Source organism: Dendrobates tinctorius, unplaced genomic scaffold, assembly GCF_039654945.1.
Source record: "Dendrobates tinctorius isolate UK_male_01 unplaced genomic scaffold, ASM3965494v1 ptg000011l, whole genome shotgun sequence".
In the NCBI taxonomy this organism is placed as follows: domain Eukaryota; kingdom Metazoa; phylum Chordata; class Amphibia; order Anura; family Dendrobatidae; genus Dendrobates; species Dendrobates tinctorius.
In genome coordinates, this window is record NW_027361679.1 from 21,097,734 (window position 1) to 21,124,735 (window position 27,002).

General features: G+C 45.1%; 1 protein-coding gene across 6 annotated transcripts in view; it reads right to left on the reverse strand.

Annotated features, from left to right (window-relative positions):
• Nucleotides 1-24,224: 24,224 nt before the first annotated feature.
• Nucleotides 24,225-27,002, reverse strand: part of CCSER1 (coiled-coil serine rich protein 1) — a 1,553,450-nt gene continuing 1,550,672 nt past the window's right edge. For all 6 annotated transcript variants that reach the window (XM_073590104.1, XM_073590096.1, XM_073590085.1 and 3 more), the window contains one exon: nt 24,225-24,808. In XM_073590104.1, the coding sequence (XP_073446205.1) occupies nt 24,692-24,808 (117 nt within the window). In that variant the 3' untranslated portion in view covers nt 24,225-24,691. The remainder of the gene's footprint in view (nt 24,809-27,002) is intronic.

The window sequence follows — 27,002 nt, forward strand, 5'->3', positions numbered from 1 at the left end:
TCCAGGAGAAGTCCCTGAGCAGACAATGGCTGAATGTCATCAATGATTCCCTCCTCCTCTTCCTCCTCATCAACATTGGCTGCAGACGCCTGCTCCTTAAGGTGCGTCAAAGTTTGCATGAGCAGATGCATAAGTGGGATGCTCATGCTTAGGATGGCGTCGTCTGCGCTTACCAGCCGTTTGCATTCCTCAAAACACTGAAGGACTTTACAAAGGTCTTTCAGCTTCGACCACTGCACGCCTGTCAACTCCATGTCTGCTCTCAAAGTGCCTGGCCGTGTATCCTCCCACAAATGCATTATGGCCTGCCTCTGCTCGCACAGCCGCTCCACCATGTGCAGGGTGGAGTTCCACGTTGTTGCAATGTTGATAATGAGGCGGTGGTTGGGAAGGTGGAGCAATCGCTGCAGCTTCTGCATACGAACGGAGTGTACAGGCGACCGGCGGATGTGCGCGCACAGTCTTCGCACCTTCTGGAGCAGGGCTGTTAACTCCGGATAATTTTTGAGGAAGCACTGCACCACCAGGTTGAAGGTTTGAGCCAAGCAAGGTATGTGGCTGAGTTTTGAAAGGGCTATGGCTGCCACAAAATTACGGCCGTTATCACTAACTACCTTGCCTGCCTCAAGATGTACACTGCCCAGCCATGACTCAGTTTGTCGCTTCAAGTACTCGGCCAGCACCTCGGCGGTGTGTCTGTCGCCCAAACACATCATCTGCAACACAGCCTGCTGACACTTTCCACTAGCTGCTCGATAGGGGGACATATCGTGTGCAACAGTGGCAGCTGCAGATGGAGTGCTCGTACGACTGCGCTCTGTGGACGAGCTATCGCTTCTGGAGGAGGAGGAGGAGGGTCGAACGCCTACAGCCAACTGTTTCCTATACCGTGGGCTAGGCAGCACTGTCCCACCACCAATGTCCCCTGTGGACCCTGGATCCACCACATTAACCCAGTGCGCAGTGATGGACACGTAACGGCCCTGGCCATGCCGACTGGACCATGCATCAGTTGTGAGGTGCACCTTTCTGCTCACTGACTGCTTGAGTGCATGGACAATGCGGTCTTTCACATGATGGTGGAGGGCTGGGATGGCTTTGCGAGAGAAGAAGTGGCGACTGGGTAGGTCATAACGTGGTACTGCATAGGCCATGAGTTCGCGGAAAGCTGTGCTTTCCACCAACCGAAAGGGCATCATCTCAAACGAGATTAGTTTGGCAATGTGGGCGTTCAAACCCAGTGTACGCGGATGAGAGACTGAGTACTTTCTTGACCTACTCATAGTGTCTGGGAGGGTGAGCTGGACTTGAGAGCTGCATATGGTGGAAGTAGCGGTGGACAGGGCGGACTGAGAGAGGGTTGATGATGGTGATGGAGTTGGTGTTCTTTCTGATGGCCTAGAATCAGTCTTTCGTTGATATAACAGTGGGATTCCCTGACTGCTGTGGCCTTGCAACGACACCTCAACATTTGCTGCTGTGCTAACCGGTGGGCTTACAGTGGGGGAAACAATGTAGCGTTGCTGACTACCTTCGTTGTGATCAGTTGCACATGTGGCACTTGAGGTTTGGTGTTGTGTCCATGCTTGCAAGTGCATGCTGGTTAAATGTCTAAGCATGCAACTGGTATTCAAATTTTTCAGATTTTTCCCTCGGCTAAAGGTCTTTGGGCACTTCTTACAGATAACCTTGGCCTGATCATGAGGATTTTGTTCAAAAAAGTGCCACATTGCACTCTTCCTACTTTGGCAGACATTTTGCGGCCTAGCACGCTGTGATCTTTTGACCCTCTGGACAAGCTGTCCAGCAACTCTTTTGATGTTTGGAACCTGTCTTTGGAGTGCTCCGGGCCTGCCAGATAACAGCTGTTGCGATGTCGATGTCTGCTGTGGATGCTCCTCATCTGAGCTATTGGAAGCAGCACCCTCTTCCCCCAATGGATGCCAATCTGGGTCAACAACTGGGTCATCCATCACCTCCTCTTCTATGTCATGTGCACCTTCCTCTGTGTCACCGTGTATGGTGGTATAGTGTGCGGGAAGGGGCACCTGAGTTTCATCAGGGTCAGAATCTGGCTCTGTACACTGCGAGGACAATGTAGTGCTCTGAGTGAATGTTCCAGCAGAATCATCCATCAGCGACTGTGCATCAGTGCACTCCATGTCAGATTCATCTTGGCCTGGGTAATTCACCATTTCACTTGATAATCCAGGCATGGTATGTGAAAACAGCTCCATGGAGTAATCAGTAGTATGGCCTGCGTCATCTTTCAATCTTGGTTGGGGTGAAGGACACAAGGAAAGGTGTGGTTCATGAACATGAGCCTCCAATGACGACTCAGTGCTTTTACTTTTTACAACTGAAGAAGAGGAGGCGATAGAGCTGGAGGCTGAGTCAGCAATGTAAGACAAAACTTTTTCCTGATGCTCTGCCTTTAAAAGCGGTTTCCCAACTCCTAGAAAACTAAGCGTTCGAGGCCTTATGTAGCCAGACGATGACGCAGGGTCAGCACCTCCTGCATTCGGTCCTATTTTGCTCTTGCCACTACCATCAGATCCACCACCAACACCATCATTACCAGCTGCCAACCCCCGCCCAATTCCACGGCCTCTTCCACCAGCCTTTCTCATTTTTGGTAGAAATGTAGACAAAATCCAACAAACTATATAGTAATGTTAAACAAGGTACAAGGTGTCTATAGGACAGGGGAGTTTTAGAATTTCTGCACACACTTGTGGACAGTGGACACTTGTGGATTGTGTGAGGCCCACTGATATCTGAGCGCTATGTGACACGCTCGATGGCACAGCTGCCTGTGACCAAAGTGACGAGAGGATAATGGAGATTTTGAATCTCTGCGTACACTTTTGGACACTGGACACTTGTGGATTGTGTGAGGCCCACTGATATCTGAGCGCTATGTGACACGCTCGATGGCACAGCTGCCTGTGACCAAAGTGATGAGAGGATAATGGAGATTTTGAATCTCTGCGTACACTTTTGGACACTGGACACTTGTGGATGGTGTGAGGCCCACTGATATCTGAGCGCTATGTGACACGCTCGATGGCACAGCTGCCTGTGACCAAAGTGACGAGAGGATAATGGAGATTTTGAATCTCTGCGTACACTTTTGGACACTGGACACTTGTGGATTGTGTGAGGCCCACTGACATCTGAGCGCTATGTGACACACTCGATGGCACAGCTGCCTGTGACCAAAGTGACGAGAGGATAATGGAGATTTTGAATCTCTGCGTACACTTTTGGACACTGGACACTTGTGGATTGTGTGAGGCCTACTGATATCTGAGCGCTATGTGACACGCTCGATGGCACAGCTGCCTGTGACCAAAGTGACGAGAGGATAATGGAGATTTTGAATCTCTGCGTACACTTTTGGACACTGGACACTTGTGGATGGTGTGAGGCCCACTGATATCTGAGCGCTATGTGACACGCTCGATGGCACAGCTGCCTGTGACCAAAGTGACGAGAGGATAATGGAGATTTTGAATCTCTGCGTACACTTTTGGACACTGGACACTTGTGGATGGTGTGAGGCCCACTGATATCTGAGCGCTATGTGACACGCTCGATGGCACAGATGCCTGTGACCAAAGTGACGAGAGGATAATGGAGATTTTGAATCTCTGCGTACACTTTTGGACACTGGACACTTGTGGATGGTGTGAGGCCCACTGATATCTGAGCGCTATGTGACACGCTCGATGGCACAGCTGCCTGTGACCAAAGTGACGAGAGGATAATGGAGATTTTGAATCTCTGCGTACACTTTTGGACACTGGACACTTGTGGATGGTGTGAGGCCCACTGATATCTGAGCGCTATGTGACACGCTCGATGGCACAGCTGCCTGTGACCAAAGTGACGAGAGGATAATGGAGATTTTGAATCTCTGCGTACACTTTTGGACACTGGATACTTGTGGATGGTGTGAGGCCCACTGATATCTGAGCGCTATGTGACACGCTCGATGGCACAGCTGCCTGTGACCAAAGTGACGAGAGGATAATGGAGATTTTGAATCTCTGCGTACACTTTTGGACACTGGACACTTGTGGATTGTGTGAGGCCCACTGATATCTGAGCGCTATGTGACACGCTCGATGGCACAGCTGCCTGTTACCAAAGTGACGAGAGGATAATGGAGATTTTGAATCTCTGCGTACACTTTTGGACACTGGACACTTGTGGATTGTGTGAGGCCCACTGATATCTGAGCGCTATGTGACACGCTCGATGGCACAGCTGCCTGTGACCAAAGTGACGAGAGGATAATGGAGATTTTGAATCTCTGCGTACACTTTTGGACACTGGACACTTGTGGATGGTGTGAGGCCCACTGATATCTGAGCGCTATGTGACACGCTCGATGGCACAGCTGCCTGTGACCAAAGTGACGAGAGGATAATGGAGATTTTGAATCTCTGCGTACACTTTTGGACACTGGACACTTGTGGATGGTGTGAGGCCCACTGTTATCTGAGCGCTATGTTACACGCTCGATGGCACAGCTGCCTGTGACCAAAGTGACGAGAGGATAATGGAGATTTTGAATCTCTGCGTACACTTTTGGACACTGGACACTTGTGGATGGTGTGAGGCCCACTGATATCTGAGCGCTATGTGACACGCTCGATGGTACAGCTGCCTGTGACCAAAGTGACGAGAGGATAATGGAGATTTTGAATCTCTGCGTACACTTTTGGACACTGGACACTTGTGGATGGTGTGAGGCCCACTGATATCTGAGCGCTATGTGACACGCTCGATGGCACAGCTGCCTGTGACCAAAGTGACGAGAGGATAATGGAGATTTTGAATCTCTGCGTACACTTTTAGACACTGGACACTTGTGGATGGTGTGAGGCCCACTGATATCTGAGCGCTATGTGACACGCTCGATGGCACAGCTGCCTGTGACCAAAGTGACGAGAGGATAAGGGAGATTGGATTGCTTTTAAAAAAGCAGTTTGCGGAGCAGTGGGTAAACAGCAATGCCAGCGTGTCAGGAAGCCTTAAAAGGCAGCCCAACAACCAACACCACTGATACACCACAATATAGCCTCCCCTTGCACTGCACACACAGTGACTTGTGTGTTGTGCAGGCCAAATCGCTTGCAGCAGAAGCAGTTTTTTTGTCTTCTTCCCTGCCTAACGCTCTCCCTACAGAATCAGCAGCAACCTCTCCCTATACTAAGATCGGCAGAAGTAAGATGGCGGTCGGCGTGCATGCCCTTTTATACCCCCTGTGACGCCCACCAAAGCAAGCCAATCACTTGCATGCCCTTCTGAAAGATGGTGGTGACCCGTGCCTATGTCATCACGTTGCCCACAGTGTCCGTGGATCCTGATTGGCTGAAAAAGAGTGCAAAACAAACTTTTGAAACGCGACTTTGGCGCGTAAGTCGCCGACCTCGTGGCCGACCTCATCCTAGGGTCGGGTTTCGTTTCATGAAACCCGACTTTGCCAAAAGTCGGCGACTTTTGAATTTTTTAAACCCGTTTCGCTCAACTCTACTCAACACTAGTGATGATGCCATAATCAGCGTTACTATCCCACTTCTATGACTCCTAGAAAAACAAAGCTTCAGGCAATGATGGATAAATTGGTGGCGCAAGAGGAAGAGGAGGAGGAACACGAACTATTCACACCATTACCAGGCCAGACGTGCAAACATGTCTTTGAGGATGGGTTCCTATACCAATAAAAGCTAGTTACACTAATGTCCAGTCAGGGGAGAGTTTTGGAGGATGAGATGGAGGAGGAAGAGGAAAAACCAGGCTCACAGCAGGGTAGCACTTAAAGCAGCTTACTGGCATCACTGGAACATGGCTGGGGGAATACAGAGGATACAGACGATACAGAGGACCCAGACTACATACCTTCCACATAGGACACATGAAGCAAAACATGCTGCTGTGCCTCCATGGCTTTAGTCGTATCATGTGTCATGGGACACTACGTGTCATGGGATCAGATTCCGGTAACATTTTCTTCTGGATGAGTCATATCCGCCCCCTTCACTGTGGCCGGAGTGTGATCAACGTGACAAATACCATTACACTTACAAACCGATTGAGATAACTGACTGCAGTTGTGAATAGATTGTACACAGCTCCCCAGCAATTTAAATGAACAGTATTCTTACAGGCAATGGGTGGGGAGGTACACACAGCAGCTTAAAGGACACTATTTCCACAGGCAGGGGTTGCAGAGTACACACAGCAGCTTAAAGGACAATACTCCCACAAATAATGGTGCAGAGCTCACACAGTGGCTTAAAGGACAGTACTCGTACAATATGAGTGCACAGTATGGTCAACGGCTTCAATGACAGTACTCCTACAGGTATAGGGTGCAGAGTACACATGGTGACATAAAGGACAGTACACACACAGGTGGAGGGGTTGCATAGTGCATACAGTGGCTTAAAGGACAGTATTCCCACAGGTGGGGCAGTGCAGAGTACACACATCAGTTTAAAGGACAGTACTGCCATGGATATGGATGCAGAGTACACACATCGACTTAAATGACAGTGCTCCCACAGGTAGAGGGTGCAGAGTACACATGGCAGCGTAAATGACAGTACTCCCGCAGGTATGGGTGCAGAGTACATACACAGTGACTTAAAGTACAGTACTCCCATAGGTGGAGGGGTTGCAGAGTACACTTAGTGGCTTAAAGGACAGTATTTCCACATGTGGTGGAGCGCAGAGTATACACAGCAGCTTAAAGGACAAAACTCCCAAAGATATGGGTGCCAGTACACACAGGGGCTTTTAGCACAGTTGTACCACAGATACGGGTGGCAGAGTACACAGTTTTTTTGCACAGCGTGCAGTCAGAATCTGTTCCTCACTCCAGCTGTGTCTTATCCCTATACTAATAAGAGCATAATGGCGGCTGCACTCATGATCAGGCCTATATACAGGCTGGGTCACGTGCTGCACTGGCCAATCACAGCCATTCCAATATTTGTCATGGCTGTGATGGCTCTGTAAGTAACCATAGTCTAAAAACATGTTAATTGGCTGAAATGTTTTAGCTATTTGTTTTGGAACATTATCCTTTTGGAAGGCCTATGATTTGTGACTCAGACAAAGATTTATAGCATTGGGTAGCACCTTTTTCTCCAGAATGCCTTCAGAGTTTGAGATTTCATTGTACTTTGTACAGCTTTGTACCATGTGTCAGATGCAGCAAAGCAGCCTCAAAACACAACTACGTCTCCTACATGTTATACAGTAGGTACTATGTTCCTTTCTTTGTATGTTTCCTTTAGCATCTGTGAACTGTGGTTGTCATTTGTGCTGTCTGTGTCATCATTTTGTCATCAATTTTTGTTTTGAGGCCACGTCCAGTTCTATAAGCGATAATATGTGCAAGCTGTTTGGAGATGGTCTTATAGCCTTTACCTTTAATATGATTGTCTATAGTTTTCTTTCTAACCTCTTGAGACAAATCTCTTTTTAGCTTTTGTTGTTCCATGTTCAGTGTGATATACACCATGATACCAAATAGCACAGTGACTACTTTTCAGCCTTTAAATAGACTGACTAATAGCAAGTTTGTAGACATCTGTTATGCTAATTACATGAAGAACCTTAGTTTAACATGTTAGTATGGACAAATTAATGTCAACATTTTATTATTATTATTTATTTATATAGCATCATTGATTCCATGGTGCTGTACATAAGAAGGGGTTACATACAAATTACAGATATCACTAACAGTAAACAAACTTACAATGACAGACTGATACAGAGGGGAGAGGACCCTGCCTTTTCGGGACTACATGCTACAGGATGGTGGGGAAGGAGACAGTAGGTTGGTGGGTTGCAGCAGTTCCGGAATTGGTTGAGGTGATATCTCAGGTAGTAGTGAGGATGTAGTGGGATCATTGCAGGCTGTAGGCTTTCTTGAAGAGGTGGGTTTTCAGGTTCTGTCTGAAGGATCCAAATGTGGTTGATAGTCCGACATGTTGAGGCAAAGAATTCCAGAGGATGAAGGCTATTCGGGAGAAGTCTTGGAGGTGGTTGGGTGAGGAGCGAATAAGTGTGGAGGAGAGAAGGAGGTCTTGGGATGACCAGAGATTACGTGAGGGAAGGTATCGGAAGATTAGTTCAGAGACATATGGGGGAGACAGGTTATAGATGGCCTTGTAAGTCAGTATTAGTAATTTGAACTGGATATGCTGAGGGAATGGAAGCCAGTGAAGAGATTTGCAGAGGGGAGAAGCAGAGGAGTAGCGGGGAGAGAGATGAATTAATCGGGCAGCAGAGTTAAGGATGGACTGGAGAGGTGAGGGGGTGTTATCAGGGAGACCACAGAAAAGGATGTTGCAGTAGTCGAGGCGGGAGATGATGAGGGCGTGCACAAGCATTTTAGTAGATTGAGGGTTGAGGAAAGGACGTATTCTAGAAATATTTTTGAGCTGGAGGCCATTTTTACTAGTTTGTCTTCTTTCCTGTTGATTCACAATTCAAAAGCAAGGTCTGATTTTCATTAGTCTACATCCATTAAATTTAAATTGAAAATTACTTTCTTCAGTTTCAAGTAATTTCTGTGACCATTGTGGTTTAAAACTACACACTGTAATAGGAAAATCTGATTTTTAATTTTGTTACAATGTATTTTTTTTTTACTTTTCACTGTTCTTAAACGTCCTCTTAGAAAAATTGACACTGCGATCTTCTGATTACTTGTGACATATACAGCACTGCCATATAGCTGAAATCACATTCGCCTTTAAAACCTGACCACAGGCAGGTTTTCAAAAGAGATTTATAATGACATATTCAATAGACCCCCTGCTGTCATAGTAATCCATCTGCAATTAGCAATCATGTCACGGCCGCACTTGTTAAATCTTTGAGAGCGACATTTAATAGGTTACCGGTGATTGTTATGGTCGGCCCCTAGCTGTAACACACAGCCATGACCTGCCAGGTGTGGGGCGAGCTCAGTTCATGAGCCCGCTAAATACACCACCTTCTGACTTCACATGTTTTTTGCATTTGTTTTATGTTGTTACTATACAGGTTAAATAGTGTGACAGGTTGCTCCTGATGCAGCGATACTAGATATGTTTACTTTTCTGATGTGCCAGTTAGTGATGAGCAAGTATACTCGTTGCTCGGGTTTTCCCAAGTATTTTGGCATGCTCGGAGATTTAGTGTTTGTTGACTCAGCTGCATGATTTGCGGCTGCTAGACAGGCTGAATACATGTGGGGATTGCCTGTTAGGAATTCCACACATATATTCAGGCTTGGGAAAACCCGAGCAACGAGTATACTCACTCATCACTAGCGGCAATACCAAATATGTTTACTTTTTTTTTAACCTAGGATATGCTTATTTATTTGTGTAATGTTTTTCTCAATTTTTTTATTATTACTAATCTTGTGGTTTTTTTATTATTTATTTTATACTTTTTTATTTAGACCCTCTATGGGACTTTAACTTTTATGTCTTTGATCACTGTTCTCATTCTTTGCATTACACATGCACTGTTATGTGCTAGAGCTATCAGTTTTACACTAACAAAGGCCTTTTAGACCCTGCTTATAGCAGAACCTAACAGGCCACTAAATGCTAAACTACAATACGTGCTGAGGCTGAGGTCGCACCCATGCAGTGGAGCCTAAAGGGCTCAAAATGTCCCTTTGACCTATTTGAAAAGACAATTAGTAATCAAGACTTGCAACAATTGAGGGCACTGTCAGAGCTTTTTCTATTGGAGCCCATGAACTTCAAGATACGCACTGCAGGCCATTGTAGTGGACAAACCAGAAAGAAATCACCAGAGCAATAGGTGAAGGAGGGCATGACTTTGGGATGGGCGGATCTTTTAACTCCTGCAGTTTTGTGTGTATAGCGGTGTAGATTTTAAGCAAGAGTTTGTGCCTGGTGTGCCAATGTGAGGAGGGTGGGACTTATTTAGGTGAGGTATCTCTGTTTCTTTTTGTGAGGATGGTTGGGGCTGGTCTCTCTCTATAAGGTGGATGGTTATTTTCACTAGAAGGTTGAAACAAAAGCGCAATAGGGTCTTATCCGGGTAAAATGTTCAATTACTGAATGTATTAAACTCACCTTCTCAAAGATAAAATAAAGCTTGTATAGTAAGTCAGCCTGCTGCACGTCCAACGGTCCACAGCGGAACCGTACCACAGTTCAATAAGGAATAAATTCTTGGACTTTAAGTGCGCTGCCAGACGGATTCAATAACCACACCAGGTTAAAAAAGTTAACCCTTTAATCCCTACGCGTTTCGAAGCATAACGCTTATCAACGGTATCAACCCCTGAAGAAGAAGCGTTATGCTTCGAAACGCGTAGGGATTAAAGGGTTAACTTTTTTAACCTGGTGTGGTTATTGAATCCGTCTGGCAGCGCACTTAAAGTCCAAGAATTTATTCCTTATTGAACTATAAGGTGGATGGGGGATTATATCGAGGATGTAAAAGGGTGAGAGGGGGTGAGAGGGGAAGCGTTGGGGGATGGTGTGCGTTTGATGAGTAAACTGGGCTTGCTGTGCTGATTATTTTCTCTCCGCTTCCCATTTCTGGAGTCTTGTGACCTGTATGTGACCTCATCTTTGCTATATGCTGATCATCTTGTGTGTACAGATTCAGTGCAACCAGGTTACTTTCACTATATATGTGGTATCTGTGTAAAGGCTCCGTCCAAATGTGCTGTATACTTATCATGGATACATACCTGAGGTTACATGTTATCACTCACTCTCCTATATACAGATCATGCTGTGTATACAGATACTGTGTATACAGGATTTCCTTGCTGTACATATAATCTGGACCTTACCTCCAGCTTAGTTCTTTCTTTCTGTAGTTATGGCAACTTTTAGTCCTCTTTTGTAGCACGCTGTCCTGCCTGATATATCCATCCTGTTTATGTATATTGTCCCCCTCATATTTTACAGGATCAGTGTATACTCACAAAGTTTTTATTTTATATTACCTAAGATTGTGGATAGCACATGCCTGAGTGGATTACCTGGAGCTTTAATATGTTTCATCATATATAAAATAAGTATTTGGGGAGTAACTCAGCACAGGGCAGGGCGGTGAGTGGGGCACTAATAATGCAGCACATGGCGGGCAGTAAGTGGGCAGTAATAACTCAGCACATGGCAGGGTGGTGAGTGGGCCCTAATAACTCAGCACATGACAGGGCATTGAAGGAGCGATAATAACTCGGCACATGGCGGAGCATTGAGTGGGCATTCCTAGTGTGATGCTGCCCCTTGCTCTGGAGGGCATATCATAGGCCCAGTTTTCAGCCCTGTCTCTCATCTATTATATATATGTTGCGTGACTGATTGGGATACAGAACTTGCAGTCTGCTGCACATACTCCTATGGCTGCAGGCAGCTTATACTATAACTACATATTATATTTCTTATTATTTTTGTGCAGCTGGTGAATTCGTAGAGGTGCAGATGGCTTCTCCTCATTTATTGTTGCATTGCTACAGAGGTCTTTGAGCCTACCGGTTAATTGTTTGATTAGCGATATTCTGTCATGGTGGAATTCCACTCTGCACATGTTGCAGTGGCAGTGGCAGCAGAGATGACCCCTGTTGCAGAATGTAATTTTGTATAGCCTGGGCCAATGCAGTTAGGACATGGTGCAAATCACGCTTGCAGAGTGGGCACATGTGAAGGACCTCTGCACCCTTTTGTACTGTTTGAAATAGCTACTAAGATGGGTAGCACTGATGATGCTGTCATTATCATCACTATTCTGGTCATCTACATACTGGAACACACTTTGAATAGTCTGAGTGAGGAGGTGATGGTCCCAGAGGAAGAGTTGGAACCAGAGTAGGATGCAGAAGGGATAAAAATATCTCAAATTTCCTGACTGTCATCAAACAGGCGGGTGCCATGTTAGGGTGTTTTTTAGCGATCAAGGTGGCTCATGGTTCCAGACAAACTGTTAGTTCAGATGCAGGAAGCAATTAACAAATGGAGGAGGACGAGGTGATGGATGCACAACAGTCGGAAGATGAAGATGATAATAATCTGCACTCTGTTTTCCATGGTTGGCGGTAGGGGACGGAAGAAGCAACCTTGAGTGTTACCCTGCCAACAACACAACATGGAGATACCCGCCCACCATTCCAGGAGTAAGCAGCACTGAACATGAGCTCCTGAATTTTCATCACTTTATACCATGTAATGAGGAAACTTTTGGACACAACCTGGAAAAATTCATCCCCGTGGGATACAGAAATGAGCAGGACGGAGCCGGACTAATGATTTTTATGAAAAAGGAGGAAAAATAAGTTCTAAAGGACAAAACAAGAATCTCCTGGAGGACAGACAGCAACCATCAGGCAGCATCAGGTCTGACATCCAGAGGACAGCAAGCACCCTCAGGTAGGACCATCCTCAGCCTCACCACACTCATAATCTTGCTAGAACTTAAAACTATCAGAAATAAGAATTAAAATTATAAAAATGGAAAATGTTAATTTGGAACAAGAGAAGCAGAACAAAGTAAATGCTGATAGAGAGCGGGAGAAGCAAGGCAGCAGGGGGTCTAAGTTCCTGGAGATAACATACTCTGAAGGGCAGAAGAACAGTTATACAAAGAAAGCCATAAAAACTGCCACAATTAGAGAAAACCCAGAGAAGCTCTATGCTGACTTCACATCTAGTGAGGAAGATAAAAGGAAAACCAACGTGTTATTCTTCACAGAGCATCTCTGGGCCTGGCACACCGCCCTGTGCAAGCAATATCAATATACAACCAAGTCTGAAACCAATAATGGCTGGCAGATCAGAGTCAGAAACCATAAAGACAACGAGTGCAGCTCACTTACCATCACTCTGTACAACAGTGGCACCGTCCTGGTACAAGGGACTGAGGACAATCTGGAGCAATTTGAAGACAGGTTCCCTCATATTAAACTCCAGGCCCAATCTCACAAAGAACAACAAACCCCAGCCACCTCTGATATCCACACCATTACAGCCACCACTGATATCCACAGGCCTACAGAGACTTCCAGAGACACCACTGCCCACAATGCTTCACACCCCTCACCCCAGACCCTCAGAGACTGTTTATCTCAACTAGAAAGAGAATTTGTCCAATTTAAGGAAGATCATCTGAAAAACACTGGTGACAGAAATGCTAATGAGTCTGACCACATAATTACTGAGATAAACAAACTGAAATGTGAATACAGGTCAGCCTTGCAGGAAATAAGAGCCGCAATGTGTGAACAGCAGAAAGAAAATGCCAGGCTGAGACAGGAGATAGAAAAGCTGAAACCACCAACACCTGGACATCTGAGCCAGGAGGGGACCATGGAAACGAGGAGTGCAGAGGACATGACCTCCACTGGCCAGGAGGCTGAGAGGTCAAACAACCCCAATATGGAGGAACCAGAGTATAATCAGAGTGAGTCAGAAATAAGACCCATAGAAGAGAGAAGAGAACCTGCTACCAGCATAATCTCCAGCACAGGCCCCCATCAGCAGCCACATCCCCCACCAACAACATCACAAAGTCCTGACACCGTCCTCATAATGGACTCAAATGGGAAATACCTGAATACAAGGTGGCTATTCCCAGGAAAAAGGGTCAATAAAATCTGCTGTGCAACTATTGAGCAGGTGACAGCGGTCATCAATAATCCACGATTTTCCAACCCAAAAGATATCATTATACACACCGGCACAAACAAACTGCCAGACCAGCACCAGCAGATCTCAGGACAACTGGCCCAACTAGCAAAGACGGCACAACTAAAATTCCCTGACAGCAAAATCATTCTGTCATTTCTGCTTCCAAGAAAGGACATATCCAAACACACCATCCAGAACATCAATATGGACCTAACAGGAAGAATGAAATCTGTGCCAGGAGTGATTCTGGCACAACACCCCTCCATAAATCACCATCACCTCTATGACAGTAAGCACCTGAACAAATCAGGGGTCAGCCTTCTGGCCAAAGAGCTGAAGGACATTGTACTAAACAGAGACCACCCTAGGCCTGGATCCAACACCAACCAGAATCCCATGAAAAGACCCCCAACAATAAGGAGGAAAGAAACAACAATTATATCAAAGGAAGCTGAAAACATACACCCTCACCCAAAATTGGACCATCAGAGGAGGAGACCACCATGGAGGAGTTCACAGACCTCACACAGAGACATGCAAAACAGAGGCATCCAGAGCAGAGATATGGAGGACATAAAGACTCTAATGTGACTGGACGGAACCAATATCAATAAATCAGTCAGAGATCCGGTGTGTCCTACACAGCCATACTCATTACAAGGTATATACACCCAAAATATATAGAAAAATGACTTCACTTACAATCAGCAGCTGGAATATTCAAGGTCTCAACACCTCGGCCTTTGGATGTAAAACAAATTACCCTGACTTTATACAAAGACTGAGAAATATAGACATTCAGATCCTCCTGGAAACATGGACCAGAGCCGAAAATGAATCTCTGATGCCCATCGGATACAGGGAAATCTCTGTCCCTGCCCTGAAAAATAAAAACATCAAACAGCGCCGGAGCTCAGGAGGAATACTGATCTGGTATAAAGAGGAGCTCCACCAGTACATCAAACCGGTGAAGAGAGGAGGCAGCCACATATGGATCAGGATCAGCAGCTCCATCCTCACCTCTCAGTCTTATGTCCACCTACATTACAGATATGAACCTTGCAAATATCAGTGCCTTCATAGTCTCCCCACAAACGCACCTGTCAGACCACAGCCAACTTCTTCTGTACTTGAAATCTACAGAGAAACCATCAACTCAAAAGCCTCAGCAGAGCGGCCTCTTCACACGGCCTCCATCCTATAAATGGCACAAAATGTCGGCATTAACGTATAAAGAGGCTCCCAGCAGACCTGAAATACAGCAGATGCTCCACCACTTCTACAACTACGAGTAACAGCCTAACCCAAAGGGACTGAGTCAAGCTGCAAAAGACCTCAACAATATATTCTATGCAATGGCCAGACTGTCCGACCTTAAAAAGTCAACTACAAGAGACCAAAAGAAAAACAGATCAACGGATGGTTTGACAGAGAATGTAAAGCCGTACGGAAGACCCTGAGAACAGCCTCAAACAAAAAACACAGAGATCCCAACCACCCGGGTCTAAGGGAAGCCTATGAAACCATACAAAGGCAGTACAAAACCATCCTCAGGAGGAAGAAGCAGAGTTACATCTCCATCAAACTTAACCAACTCCAAGGTGCCCTCCAAGACAACTCCTTCTGGGAACTATGCAACCACATGGGCACAAAAGACAAGAAAAACAACATCCATATCCAAAATGGCAACATCTGGCTCCAGTACTACAGAGACCTCTATAAAGACATTCCAAAGGAAGAACTAAGCCAAGACCAGGAAAGCATAATGGCAAAACTAAAAGCAATGGAGGAAAAAGTAAAAAACTTCCAAAACCTCGTGGATACACCTATTGCATTACAGGAAGAAGCAGAGAGAATCTCTTCCATAAGATGTAGAAAAGCCGGTGGCCTGGATGGAATCCTACCAGAAATGCTGAAGTACAGCCCACCAGAATTACAGGCCGCAATGGTCAAACTCTTCAATATTGTGCTAAGTGCCGGCTACTTTCCTCGTACCTGGAACCAAGGCCTCATCACACCCATCCACAAGAATGGGGACAGGTATGACCCTGCCAACTACAGAGGCATATGTGTCAGCAGCAACCTGGGAAAACTGTTCAACAGCATCCTGAACAAGAGGATCCTCAGTTTCCTCACCGAGCACAACGTCTTCAGCAAGAGCCAAGCAGGATTCATGCCAAACCACCTCACTACTGACCCCATCTATACCCTGCACAGCCTTATTCAGAGACACGTCCAAAATACAAAGAACGGGAAGATATACGCCTGTTTCGTGGACTTTAAAAAGGCCTTTGATTCGGTGTGGCACCCAGGCTTATTCCTGAAACTGGTAAGCTCTAATACTCGGTCCTGGGGTCTTCATCTGGTGCCCTTCACTTACCTGGTGAGTTCTCAGTTTCTCCTGGTCTCCTTGTGTACACCAGTTGTGAGTTTTAGTTGGCATGGACAGCCCATTAGAACTCCATTTCATGACATGCACTTGCTAGTAATGTTATTAACATATCGTTCCGATCCACAAACGTGTCCACTTTTTCTGAGCTCTCCCCTGTTACTAATACCTTTAATTGGTGCATTTATTTGCCTGTATTTATTCACCAATGTGACATTCAGGTGTATTTTGGGCACCATAGTTCCCCCTGTGATGCACCTCGGTTTTTTCCTGCTGCAATCTTATGTCTTAAATTGTATGCAACAATATTTTTGTATGTTCTGAATATTTGTCTAATAAAATGATATATATTTTTACATTCATATTTGTACCTAGTAGCTCTATTTTCCTCCTGCACTTATTCCTGAAACTGCTGGAGAGCGGAATAGGAGGAAAGACCTACGATGTTATCAAAAGCTCCTACACCGAGAATCTCTGCAGTGTGAGTGTGAACGGCAGAAGAACGGCCTATTTCCAGTGGAGCCGGGGAGTCAGACAAGGCTGCAGCCTAAGCCCAATGCTCTTCAACATTTACATCAACGAGCTGGCTACCGCTCTGAAATATTCCACAGCAACAGGTCTCACCCTCCACGATGCGCAGGTGAAATTCCTGCTGTATGCAGATGACTTGCTGCTTCTGTCACCAACCAAGAAAGGCCTCCAAGACAACCTGAAAATCTTAGAGAAATTCAGCTCCACCTGGGCACTACCGGTCAACCTAAAGAAAACCAACATCATGGTGTTCCAGAAGAGAAAGAGAAAATTAGACCAGCACCCTTCATTTGCCCTCAACAACTGCGCCCTTACAGGAACGGACAAATATACCTACCTGGGCCTAGAGATTCACCGGTCAGGTAGCTTCAAACAAGCCATAGAGACCCTGAAAGACAAAGCATGCAAAACCTTCTATGCCATCCGAAGGAAACTCTACCATCTGAAGACACCAGTGAGGGTCTGGTTAAAAATCTTCAACTCTATCATCACCCCAATCCTCCTGTATGGCAGCGAAGTCTGGGGTCCTCACACCTACCCAGACTGGTCAAGGTGGGATTCCAGCCCAACAGAAATATTCCACCTAGAATTCTGCAAGCACCTTCTCCAAGTCCATCGGAGCACCTCCAACAGTGCTTGCTGGGCCGAGCTAGGCAGATTCCCTCTACACCTAACGGTTCTAAAGAGGGCACTGTCATTCCGGGCTCACCTACATAGGAGCAATCCAAGCTCCCATCACCATAAAGCCCTGACACATGTAGGTGAAACAGAAAAACCAGGACCCTTGGAACAGCTCACCCAAACCCAACCTGACCAGAACACCAATCAAAACAACCTGACAAAAGCCAGAATCAGGAAGATGGTAGACGAAGGCCAGGAGAGGTACATAAGTGACTGGAAGAATGACATCATCAGCTCACAGAAACTGACCATGTACCGGAGTCTACAGAGTGGCCCCTTACCTGGAGAAACTCCCAGACCCCAGAGACTGCAAGATCCTGAGCCGATATAGACTCAGTACCCACAGTCTGGCCATCGAATCCGGCCAACACAGGCAGAGCTACAAGCCCAGGGAGGAAAGACTGTGCCTACACTGTGACCAGGAGGTCCTGGAGGATGAGACCCACTTCCTGCTACACTGCTCCAAATACTCAGCAGTGAGGGACACTCACTTCAGTAGACTCTCACATCTCTTCCCATATTTCATCACCATGAAGGAGGAAGAGAAAACATATATTCTACTGGGGGAAGAAGAGAGAGCAGTGGAGATAGCAGCGCGGTATGTGAGCGAATGTCATAGACTGAGAGAAAGAGAACTATGATATGCCATGGACTTCTATGGCCCCCACCCTGGATCTGCCCCATGCCCCCCATCCACCTTCCCTATGCCATGGACTTCTATAGCCCCATCCTGGATCTGCCCCATCCAACTTTCCTACAGCCCATACCCAACATCCCTACAGTCCCTATCCCTATTCCCTTTTGTACAGTTGCTTTGGCAAAACTAATGGGTATTTAGTCCTGCCAATAAAGCTGCTTTGAATTTGAATTTGACTTGGACCTCATAGAGTGCCCGACACATGAGCGCCTTCAACATGATGCCCATGTTCTTAGGGTAAGAAATAGTGCTGACTACTGCGTTGTCACTCTGTTAGATCCATGGTGCAAGAGCAAATGTAGCCACATGCTTACCCCCCTGGAAAGGGATGTATGCATGCTGGAGTATCGAAACATGTTTGAAGACAAGCTTAAGAGTGGTTCTACCCAAGACAGCAGTGAGGCACACAGTGTGCATCCCAGTTCTAGATGTCAAACCCAGGGAGCATCAAGGCATCATCGCAAAACCATTAGCAGCAACAGTGTAAGAGGCATATGTAATTTCTGTGCATTGTTTAACATATTTTTTAGACCACCACATGCACCAGCAGAACAGAGTTCAAGTCTGACACGTTGTGAACAACTAGAGAAGATGGTACAGAGGAATCTGGAGCTTAATATCAATGCCATCAGGGGGAGTTTGGACTGTTGCATTTTCGGCTTCAAAAATTTAAGAGTGCCCTGAGCTCGCCTGTCACGCCTTGGAGGTTTTGTCATGCCCGGCAGCCAGCGTTCTCTCAGAACATGTCTTCAACACTGCTGGTGGTGTCCTGATTGATAAGCACATTCAGCTGTCCCCTCAAAGGGTAGAATGCCTAACTTTCATCAAAATGAACAAACCATGGATCTTCAATGACTTTTGCAGCCCATTCACAGACTGAGCAGACTAGACAATGGTGTCATTTTCAGTTGCATGTATTAATTTCACGTCATTGCACTCTGTGCCATCTTTATGGTGTCTTCTGTGCCTGCTGTTGCTACTGCTGCTGATGGTACAAACAATGTTTTGAAATGTGGAGACTCCAATTTGGGTCTCCATCTCCTGGGTTACCTGTAGTAGAATGTGTGTCAGAGGCCTATTATACTGTTCCTACTCTGTGGAAATTTATGCCACTTTAATGCTGTGCAGCAATTACTTTTTTCAAATGTGGAGACTCAAAGTTGGGTCTCCATCTGATAGGTTGCCTCTGTAAGTAGGGCTCCCAGACAGGCAGGCCTGCACTCCCATTCAGAATTTTACCTGTGTTACTTTCCTTACATTTTTCTACCAATAGTACTGTATAAAATTAATGTTTGTGCCATCTGAGTGTGGCTTGAACAAAAAAAATTGGAGGTGTTGCATGAGGTATCAGGTCTCCCAGCTAAGAAGGCTTACACTGGTCCTTTAACCACCATGTCCTCATTAAAACTTCAATTCCAAGCTGGAAATGGAATTCCAAGCTGGAAATGGAAATGGCTACCCACACTTTGCTGTCCCTTTTATCCATGTGCTTTATTCCTATCCTCCTATGTTCTCTTGCAATCCACTTTCACCGACCAATCCCCCCTCCATCACGACTCATATACATCAGCTCCTCTCTCTTTCCTTCTCCCATGTACAGCTCCCATGCACTTCTCACCTTCTTGAAAAACCTCAGCCCATCTTGCCCAAACACACTGCACAAACAATCTTCATACAATTCCAAAAACTAATTGCTCTTTATCTTCCTGCTCCTACTAATTTCAGGGGACATCTCCCCCAACCCCGGTCCACCATCCCCCAACCTCAACCCCTACCCTACCTCACATCGAAACCTTAATAATCTTACTAATATTATTTGCACTCCTTCATCTCCTTCTTTTAATAGTGCCCTTTGGAATCCACGGTCTGTATGCAACAAGCTTCCTTTCCTACACAATTACTTTCTGAAAAACTCTCTGAATCTGTTGGCCCTCACAGAAACCTGGATTCAGGATTCTGACACTGTCTCTCCTGCTGCCATTTCCCATGGTGGCTTACAATTCTCCCATTCCCCAAGACCGACAAACAGACCTGGTGGTGGAGTCGGCATACTCCTGTCCCCACAATGCACTTTCCAGGTCATCCCCCAGTTCCATCACTCTCATTCCCTTCTTTTGAAGTCCACACCATCAAGCTCTTTCATCCCCTCTCCCTCAGAGTAGCGGTCATATACCGGCCCCCAGGCTCACCCACCCACTTCCTGGACCATTTCTCTGCCTGGCTGCCGCACTTCATGTCCTCAGAACTAGCAACCCTTATCCTGGGAGACTTCAACATCCCCATTAACAGCCCCACTTCCACATCTGCATCCCAGCTTCTATCACTAACCACTTCTCTAGGCCTCTCACAGCTCTCAACCTCTGAAACACACAAAGACGGTAACACCCTGGACCTGGTTTTCGCCCGGCTCTGCTCAATCTCCTACCTAGATAACTCACCGCTTCCCCTCTCTGACCACAACATTCTCTCCTTTACACTCACAAATCTTCGCTCACCCCAGCACCCTCCTACCTACCATTCAGTCAGAAATCTACAAGCCATTAACCCTCTTTCAGACTCCCTACACTCATCATTGTCCCCAATCTCTTCTTTGTCCTGTCCTGATCTAGCTGTACATCACTTCAATGACACTCTTAGAAGCACCCTTGACCAAGTAGCTCCCCCCACCATCAGAACCTCCAAACACAGAGTGAAACAGCCCTGGCTCACATCACAAACCCGTTTTCTCCAGCGATGCTCTAGGTGTGCTGAACGCTTATGGAGGAAAACACGCACACCAGAAGACTTCATACACTTCAAATTTTCAAATTTATGTTAAGGACAAATAACTCTGCCCTTCACCTCGCCAAACAGGCCTACTTCACCACCCTGATCTCCTCACTATCCAACAACCCCAAGAAACTTTTTGACACCTTTCACTCCCTCCTCAGGCCAAAAGCACAAGCCCCTATCACAGACATTTGTGCTGATGACCTGGCCTCCCACTTTATAGAGAAAATAGACAATATCCGCCAGGAAATCCGCTCCCAATCACCAAGTTCAGTGACTCCCATACCTCCCTGCATTTCCCCTGGCTCACTCTCCACATTCGATCCCATCACAGAAGAAGACGTCTCCAGGCTCCTCTCCTCTTCTCATCCGACTACATGCACAACCGACCCCATTCCCTCACATCTCCTCCAGTCTCTCTCTCCAGTTGTCACAACTCACCTAACTACAATCTTTAATCTCTCCCTCTCCTCTGGCATTTTCCCCTCCTCTTTCAAACACTCTATCATTACTCCATTACTAAAGAAACCCACCCTCGACCCATCCTGCACAAACAACTACAGACCGGTCTCCAATCTCCCCTTCATCTCTAAACTCTTGGAGCGCCTGATATACTCCAGCCTTACCCATTACCTCTCCACACTCACTCCCTCCTAGACCCTTCACAGTCCGGTTTCCGCCCCCTACATTCAACAGAAACTGCACTCATCAAAGTGACCAATGACCTGACAGCAAAACGTAACGGTGACCACTCTCTGCTCATTCTTCTCGACCTTTCTGCAGCTTTTGACACTGTTCACCACCCTCTCCTACTCTCTAGGCTCCAGTAACTAGGCATTAAGGACACTGCTCTCTCCTGGTTCTCCTCCTATCTTTCTGACTGCTCCTTCAGTGTTCTGTTCTCTGGCTCCACTTCATCTCCTCATCCTCTCACTGTCGGGGTACCTCAGGGCTCAGTCCTTGGCCCCCTTCTCTTCTCTCGCTATACAGCCCCAATTGGACAGACCATCAGCAGATTTGGCTTTCAGTACCATCTTTATGCTGATGATACACAACTATACACATCATCCCCTGACCTTACCCCCGCTGTACTACAGAACGCCACTGACTGTCTGTCTGCAGTCTCCAACATCATGTCTGCTCTCTATCTGAAACTCAACCTCTCCAAAACTGAACTTTTTCTGCTCCCGCCATCTACTAACCTCCCTAAATCTGACATTTCCCTCTCCGTGGGTGGCACCATAATAACACCCCAACAGCAGGCGCGCTGTCTAGGCGTTATGTTTGACTCTGATCTCTCCTTCACCTCCCATATACAATCTCTTGCCCGCTCGTGCCGCTTACACCTAAAGAACATCTCTAGAATCTGCCCTTTTCTCACCGTGGAAGCAACAAAAACCCTCACTGTCGCCCTGATCCACTCCTGCCTGGACTACTGTAATGCTCTATTAATTGGCCTCCCCCTCACTCAACTCTCCCCTCTCCAGTCCATCCTTAATGCAGCAGCCAGGGTTGTCCATCTGGCTAATCGTTTCTCGGACGCGTCCGCTCTTCACCAGTCGTTACACTGGCTGCCCATTCATTACAGGATACAATTCAAAGTACTTGTTCTCACCCACAAAGCCATCCACAGTGCGGCACCCCCTTACATCTCCTCCCTCATTTCTATCTATCGGCCTAACCGATCACTGCGCTCTGCAAATGACTTTCGACTAACCTCTGCCCTAATCCCTACCTCCCACTCCCGACTCCAAGACTTCTCCCGTGCTGCGCCAATCCTCTGGAATGCTGTACCCCAAGATATTAGGACCATCCACAATTTGCATAGTTTTAGGCGCTCACTCAAAACACATTTGTTCAGAGCGGCCTATCACATTCAGTAATCAAAGTCATTTTATGCTTGTGTGTGTTGCCCATTCACTATCTCCATCTATCCCCCACCCCCTGAAGATGGCTGGACCATCATTGTAAATACATCATTGTAAATACAAACCTGTGCTTTGTATCGCCCACACCTCATTGTAGATTGTAAGCTCCCACGAGCAGGGTCGTCTTATTTCACTTTAATTATTGTATTGTTAACGTTATTACTTATGACTGTTGTGCTTGAAACTGTATAACTGTAAAGCTCTGCGGAATATGTTGGCGCTATATAAATAAAGATTACTATTATTATTATATAAATGTGGGCCAGACCCTGATATCTCATGCATAAGTCATGGATGACTGCTTCTGTGCCTTTATGAAAGGTTCTACTGTGGGTCGATTGATTAGTCAACAACCTGTGTTACTTTCCTTTTGTTTTTCTACCAATAGGACTGTATGAAACAAATGCTTGTGTCACTTAAGTGTGCTTGAAATAAAAAAACTGGAGGTGTTGCATTAGGTAACAGGTGTCTCAGCTAAGAAGGCTTACCCCACTCTCTTAACCACCAAGTTTTTATTGAAACTTCAATTCCAAGCTGTAATTGGTGTCTCAAACGCTGTTTCATGCATGGCCCATGGCTGATTGCTGCGCCATTATAACATTTCTTCTGTGGGTCAATTGATGCCATTTTTCATAGTGTCTGCCCCTATTTTAAGCTTTTCGTGCAGCTTTTTGCCACCCCTGAAGGTGCTGTCTATGCATTTGATTTTGCCTTCAGTTGAATTCAATGAAGTCCGGATACGTTCGATGGACCGTTTCAGCGAACTGTTCTACAACCATCGGTCTAGTCGCCGAATCTGAACCTTGAAAAGTTCTCTCACCCCTAGTTATGGAGAAGTTTTCAGCAGTGTGTGAAATGGGGCAAGCCATTTTTTTCTGCTATCCTCACGAAATGAATTGTAAGATGTTTGAATTCACAGGGATCTGCGAATTTGAGGACATTTGACTTGAAGTCCATCCTTCTATTTAATAGAATCAACAATGAACCTTTACGCTTTGATCTTTCTGACAAGTCTTTCTCTGCATATTGAAACATTTGATATAGAGCAAGATACCTCATTGTATTTTCTCAATAATATATGTATAGCTTTTAGCCAAACAGCTATTCCCTCTGACACTATTAAACATGAGCAGTCAGGTTGCTGTAATTCCATGTTTTCTCAATAGGAAAAGGAGAACATGTTGCTATAAGACATTTCTGATGGCGGATTAACTCTTAAGAGTAAGGGATCAAGCATGTTGAATGCAAAAATCCTAATCCTTCTTTACTCTCACAATTTGCTGTCAAATTAGTGGTTGCCTATGGAGAGTGACTTGGTAACAGAAAAGTGGCTTTGTGAGAATTCATGAAGCTGACATTGGTGAATGGAAGATACTGTAGGTAGAAAAAAAATATTTTTTTTAAGTGCAGGTGACTCACTTTCTTTCTAAGCATATGAGCATGGTTAGTGTAAAAATATGTGAATAAAGCAATTCATAAATATTTTACCTTAAATTATCTTCTTCACAAATTGAAATATGAAAGAACAACATTGATTGAGTTTTACAAATTTAAATGTTTAATGGTATAATTTAGCAATTGCATTGCACAGTCATTTTCTTATCAGATTTCAGAAATAAACATAAAACATTTTAGAAAATAATTTAACAAAATCAGATTAGACAGCATATTGTTTTGCTCATAAATTGTTAATGAGTAACAAAAAATATTTGGTGCAGTTGGTGGAAAAAAGTCTCTGAAAACAATGTGCTGTCTATTGGTCCAAGTGCATGATCCTTCCGTGTTTTAAATTATTATATAAAAACGTTTCCCCCAGAGGGATAATACCCATTTATTTAGTTATTAAAGTCCTTGCAATGAAAATATATCTATACACCAATGTCAAAAAGGAGTATTTTCACTTGAGATAATGCAAAACTGTAGTTTAGCAGCATCATTTGTGAATACATTATTGTTTTGTTACCGGAGCTTATTACATTTTAATGATACTTAATTGAATACATTAGTGTAAAGCGTCTTGTGTCCAGATGTTGGTCTTGAACTGATAATGCTGGAAACAATGAACAGGTCTGATAGCTTTGTAAACAGAGCTTTCTGTACTTGCAGCATTTCTCTGCACCTTAAAATAAAGAAAATAAATTATTAAGGTAAAATCAGTTTGAGGATTATACAAAAACATATAAAACAACAAGTTAATAACAAAGCTTATTATAAATATTTCAATTAAAATGGTCTCCAGAGAAAGCTTTATGTTATGGCACATCATAATTTTCTGATATTTGGGCTCTAAATGCTGGGAACCTTTTCAATCCAATCATGCTGCTTTAGCTGCAGTGCAGAAAAATGCATATCCTTAAATTAAAGCCTGCTATATCTAGAGGATTGCTTTTTGGTTATTTTTGGAGGACCAGTAAGCATGTTCGAAGTTAAGGTTTCATAGAATACAATCAATGTAGAAAATATAGACTTTATTGGTTATTCCTCAACCTCACGCTTATCAGAGGAAGATCCGACTTCCTGGACCTCCACCAATTATACAGATGACTTCCATCAGAAAACATTGTATATTTATTTGGTGGAGATTTTGCAAGTTCGAATTACTTCCATCAGAAAACATAGCCTATTCAACTGGTGGAGGTCCGGGAAGTTATTGCATCGTCTAGTTAATTTTCTGTAATGGGAAATAACCAGTAAAGTCTATTTCGTTTATTAAATGTGTATCCTATAGAACCTTATCTCGGGACATATTTAGTGGCCTTCTAAAAATCAAAACCCTTTAGATTATTGTTTCAAGGACACCTAACAGGCTGTGATTTGAGACTATGTCAAACATACCACATCACAGAAAAATATCTCAATGCAGCAAGCAGCAGACAAACCAAAGGCCATCATCAATGTCAAGGCAGGTGCCCAATTAAACCTTTCTGCATCATGATATAAGTGTTATGTTTAGTAATACTCCATCTGTATCATATGACATCTGGAAATTTATGAACTTTGACTATGATCACTGAGACTGTAATGGTTATCATTATAGATTTTTCAGACTTCAATGTAGAATTTTAATATGCAGGCATAGTAAAAAAAAAAAAAAGCTGTGGATTCAGGCTGGTCACCGAGAAGAACCGAGGCAAACTGATTCTGGCAGCCACTAACACTAAAAGAAAATCAGCAGCAAAAAAAGTGTAACAGCAGAGGATAACAGCAGCTGTCAAGTCCCCCAGAGCAAAAAAGGAAATGTATTTTCTTGTAACTGCTCTGGGGAATGGAAAGATGGCTTTTTCTGTAACCAACATCAGATGTTGATCTGCTACCTGTTTTCTGAACCCTTCTGAAGCACTAATTTTTTGTAGTATAATTTGTCTGCAAAGAGCTGGAAGTAAAACGAGTGTGGAAAAAGACTCCATAGTTTATGACAACTTTTCTCTGTGCACTTGTGAACCATAAAAATCTTACAATAACAAAATAACGAAGTACAAGATAAAAATCATAACTATGGCTAAGGGACTTCAATATTGCTACTGGAAAAAATGCATTCACTAGATAGATAGATAGATAGATAGATAGATAGATAGATCAGTTAATTGGGTTGCTGACAGTCTATTTTTATTAATCAGAACGCTAACCAAAAATGTTCATGAGAAAATATCCAAACTGCATATTAATTTACGAGCTGTTGGCCTGATTCTAAAGCATCGGGTACTCTAGAATATGGCCAGCGGCAGATTAAAATAAAAAATGTGATATACTTACCATCCAACGGCCTCCGGAATCTGTCCCTTCTCTCCACGCTGCCGTTATCTTCCATTCCCAGTACTGCTTTGCACCAAAGACCGCTGCTGACGTCCTCTCGCAAGAGCGCGGCGTCATCAGTGGTATTTCGTGCAAAGTAGTACTGGAAACGGAAGATGCCGGCAGCGGGAAGAGGAAGGACAGATTCCGGAGGCCGTCGGAAGGTGAGTAGATCACTATTTTTTATTTTATTTTTTACACATTTATGGTACCGAGGGTCCGAGTCTCTTCTCCTCTGGACCCTGGGTACCGGCTAGCGCCGGGCATCTACGGCTGCGTCGCCACTGATGCCCATGCGCCCAGAGATGACCCGTGGCAACCGTCGGGAGATCAACGGCTAGCGCCGCTGATCTCCTCACAGCACGGTAGCGGTGGCATGCGCCCTGCTAATTGTGGACTGCACCTGCGCACTGCGCCTGTTGATGATTGGTTGGGGCCTGGCGGCCATGACCAATCAGCGCAGCGGGATTTTGGTTACAGACAGACATGATAAGGTGTTTATATATAGATACGGATGCTCC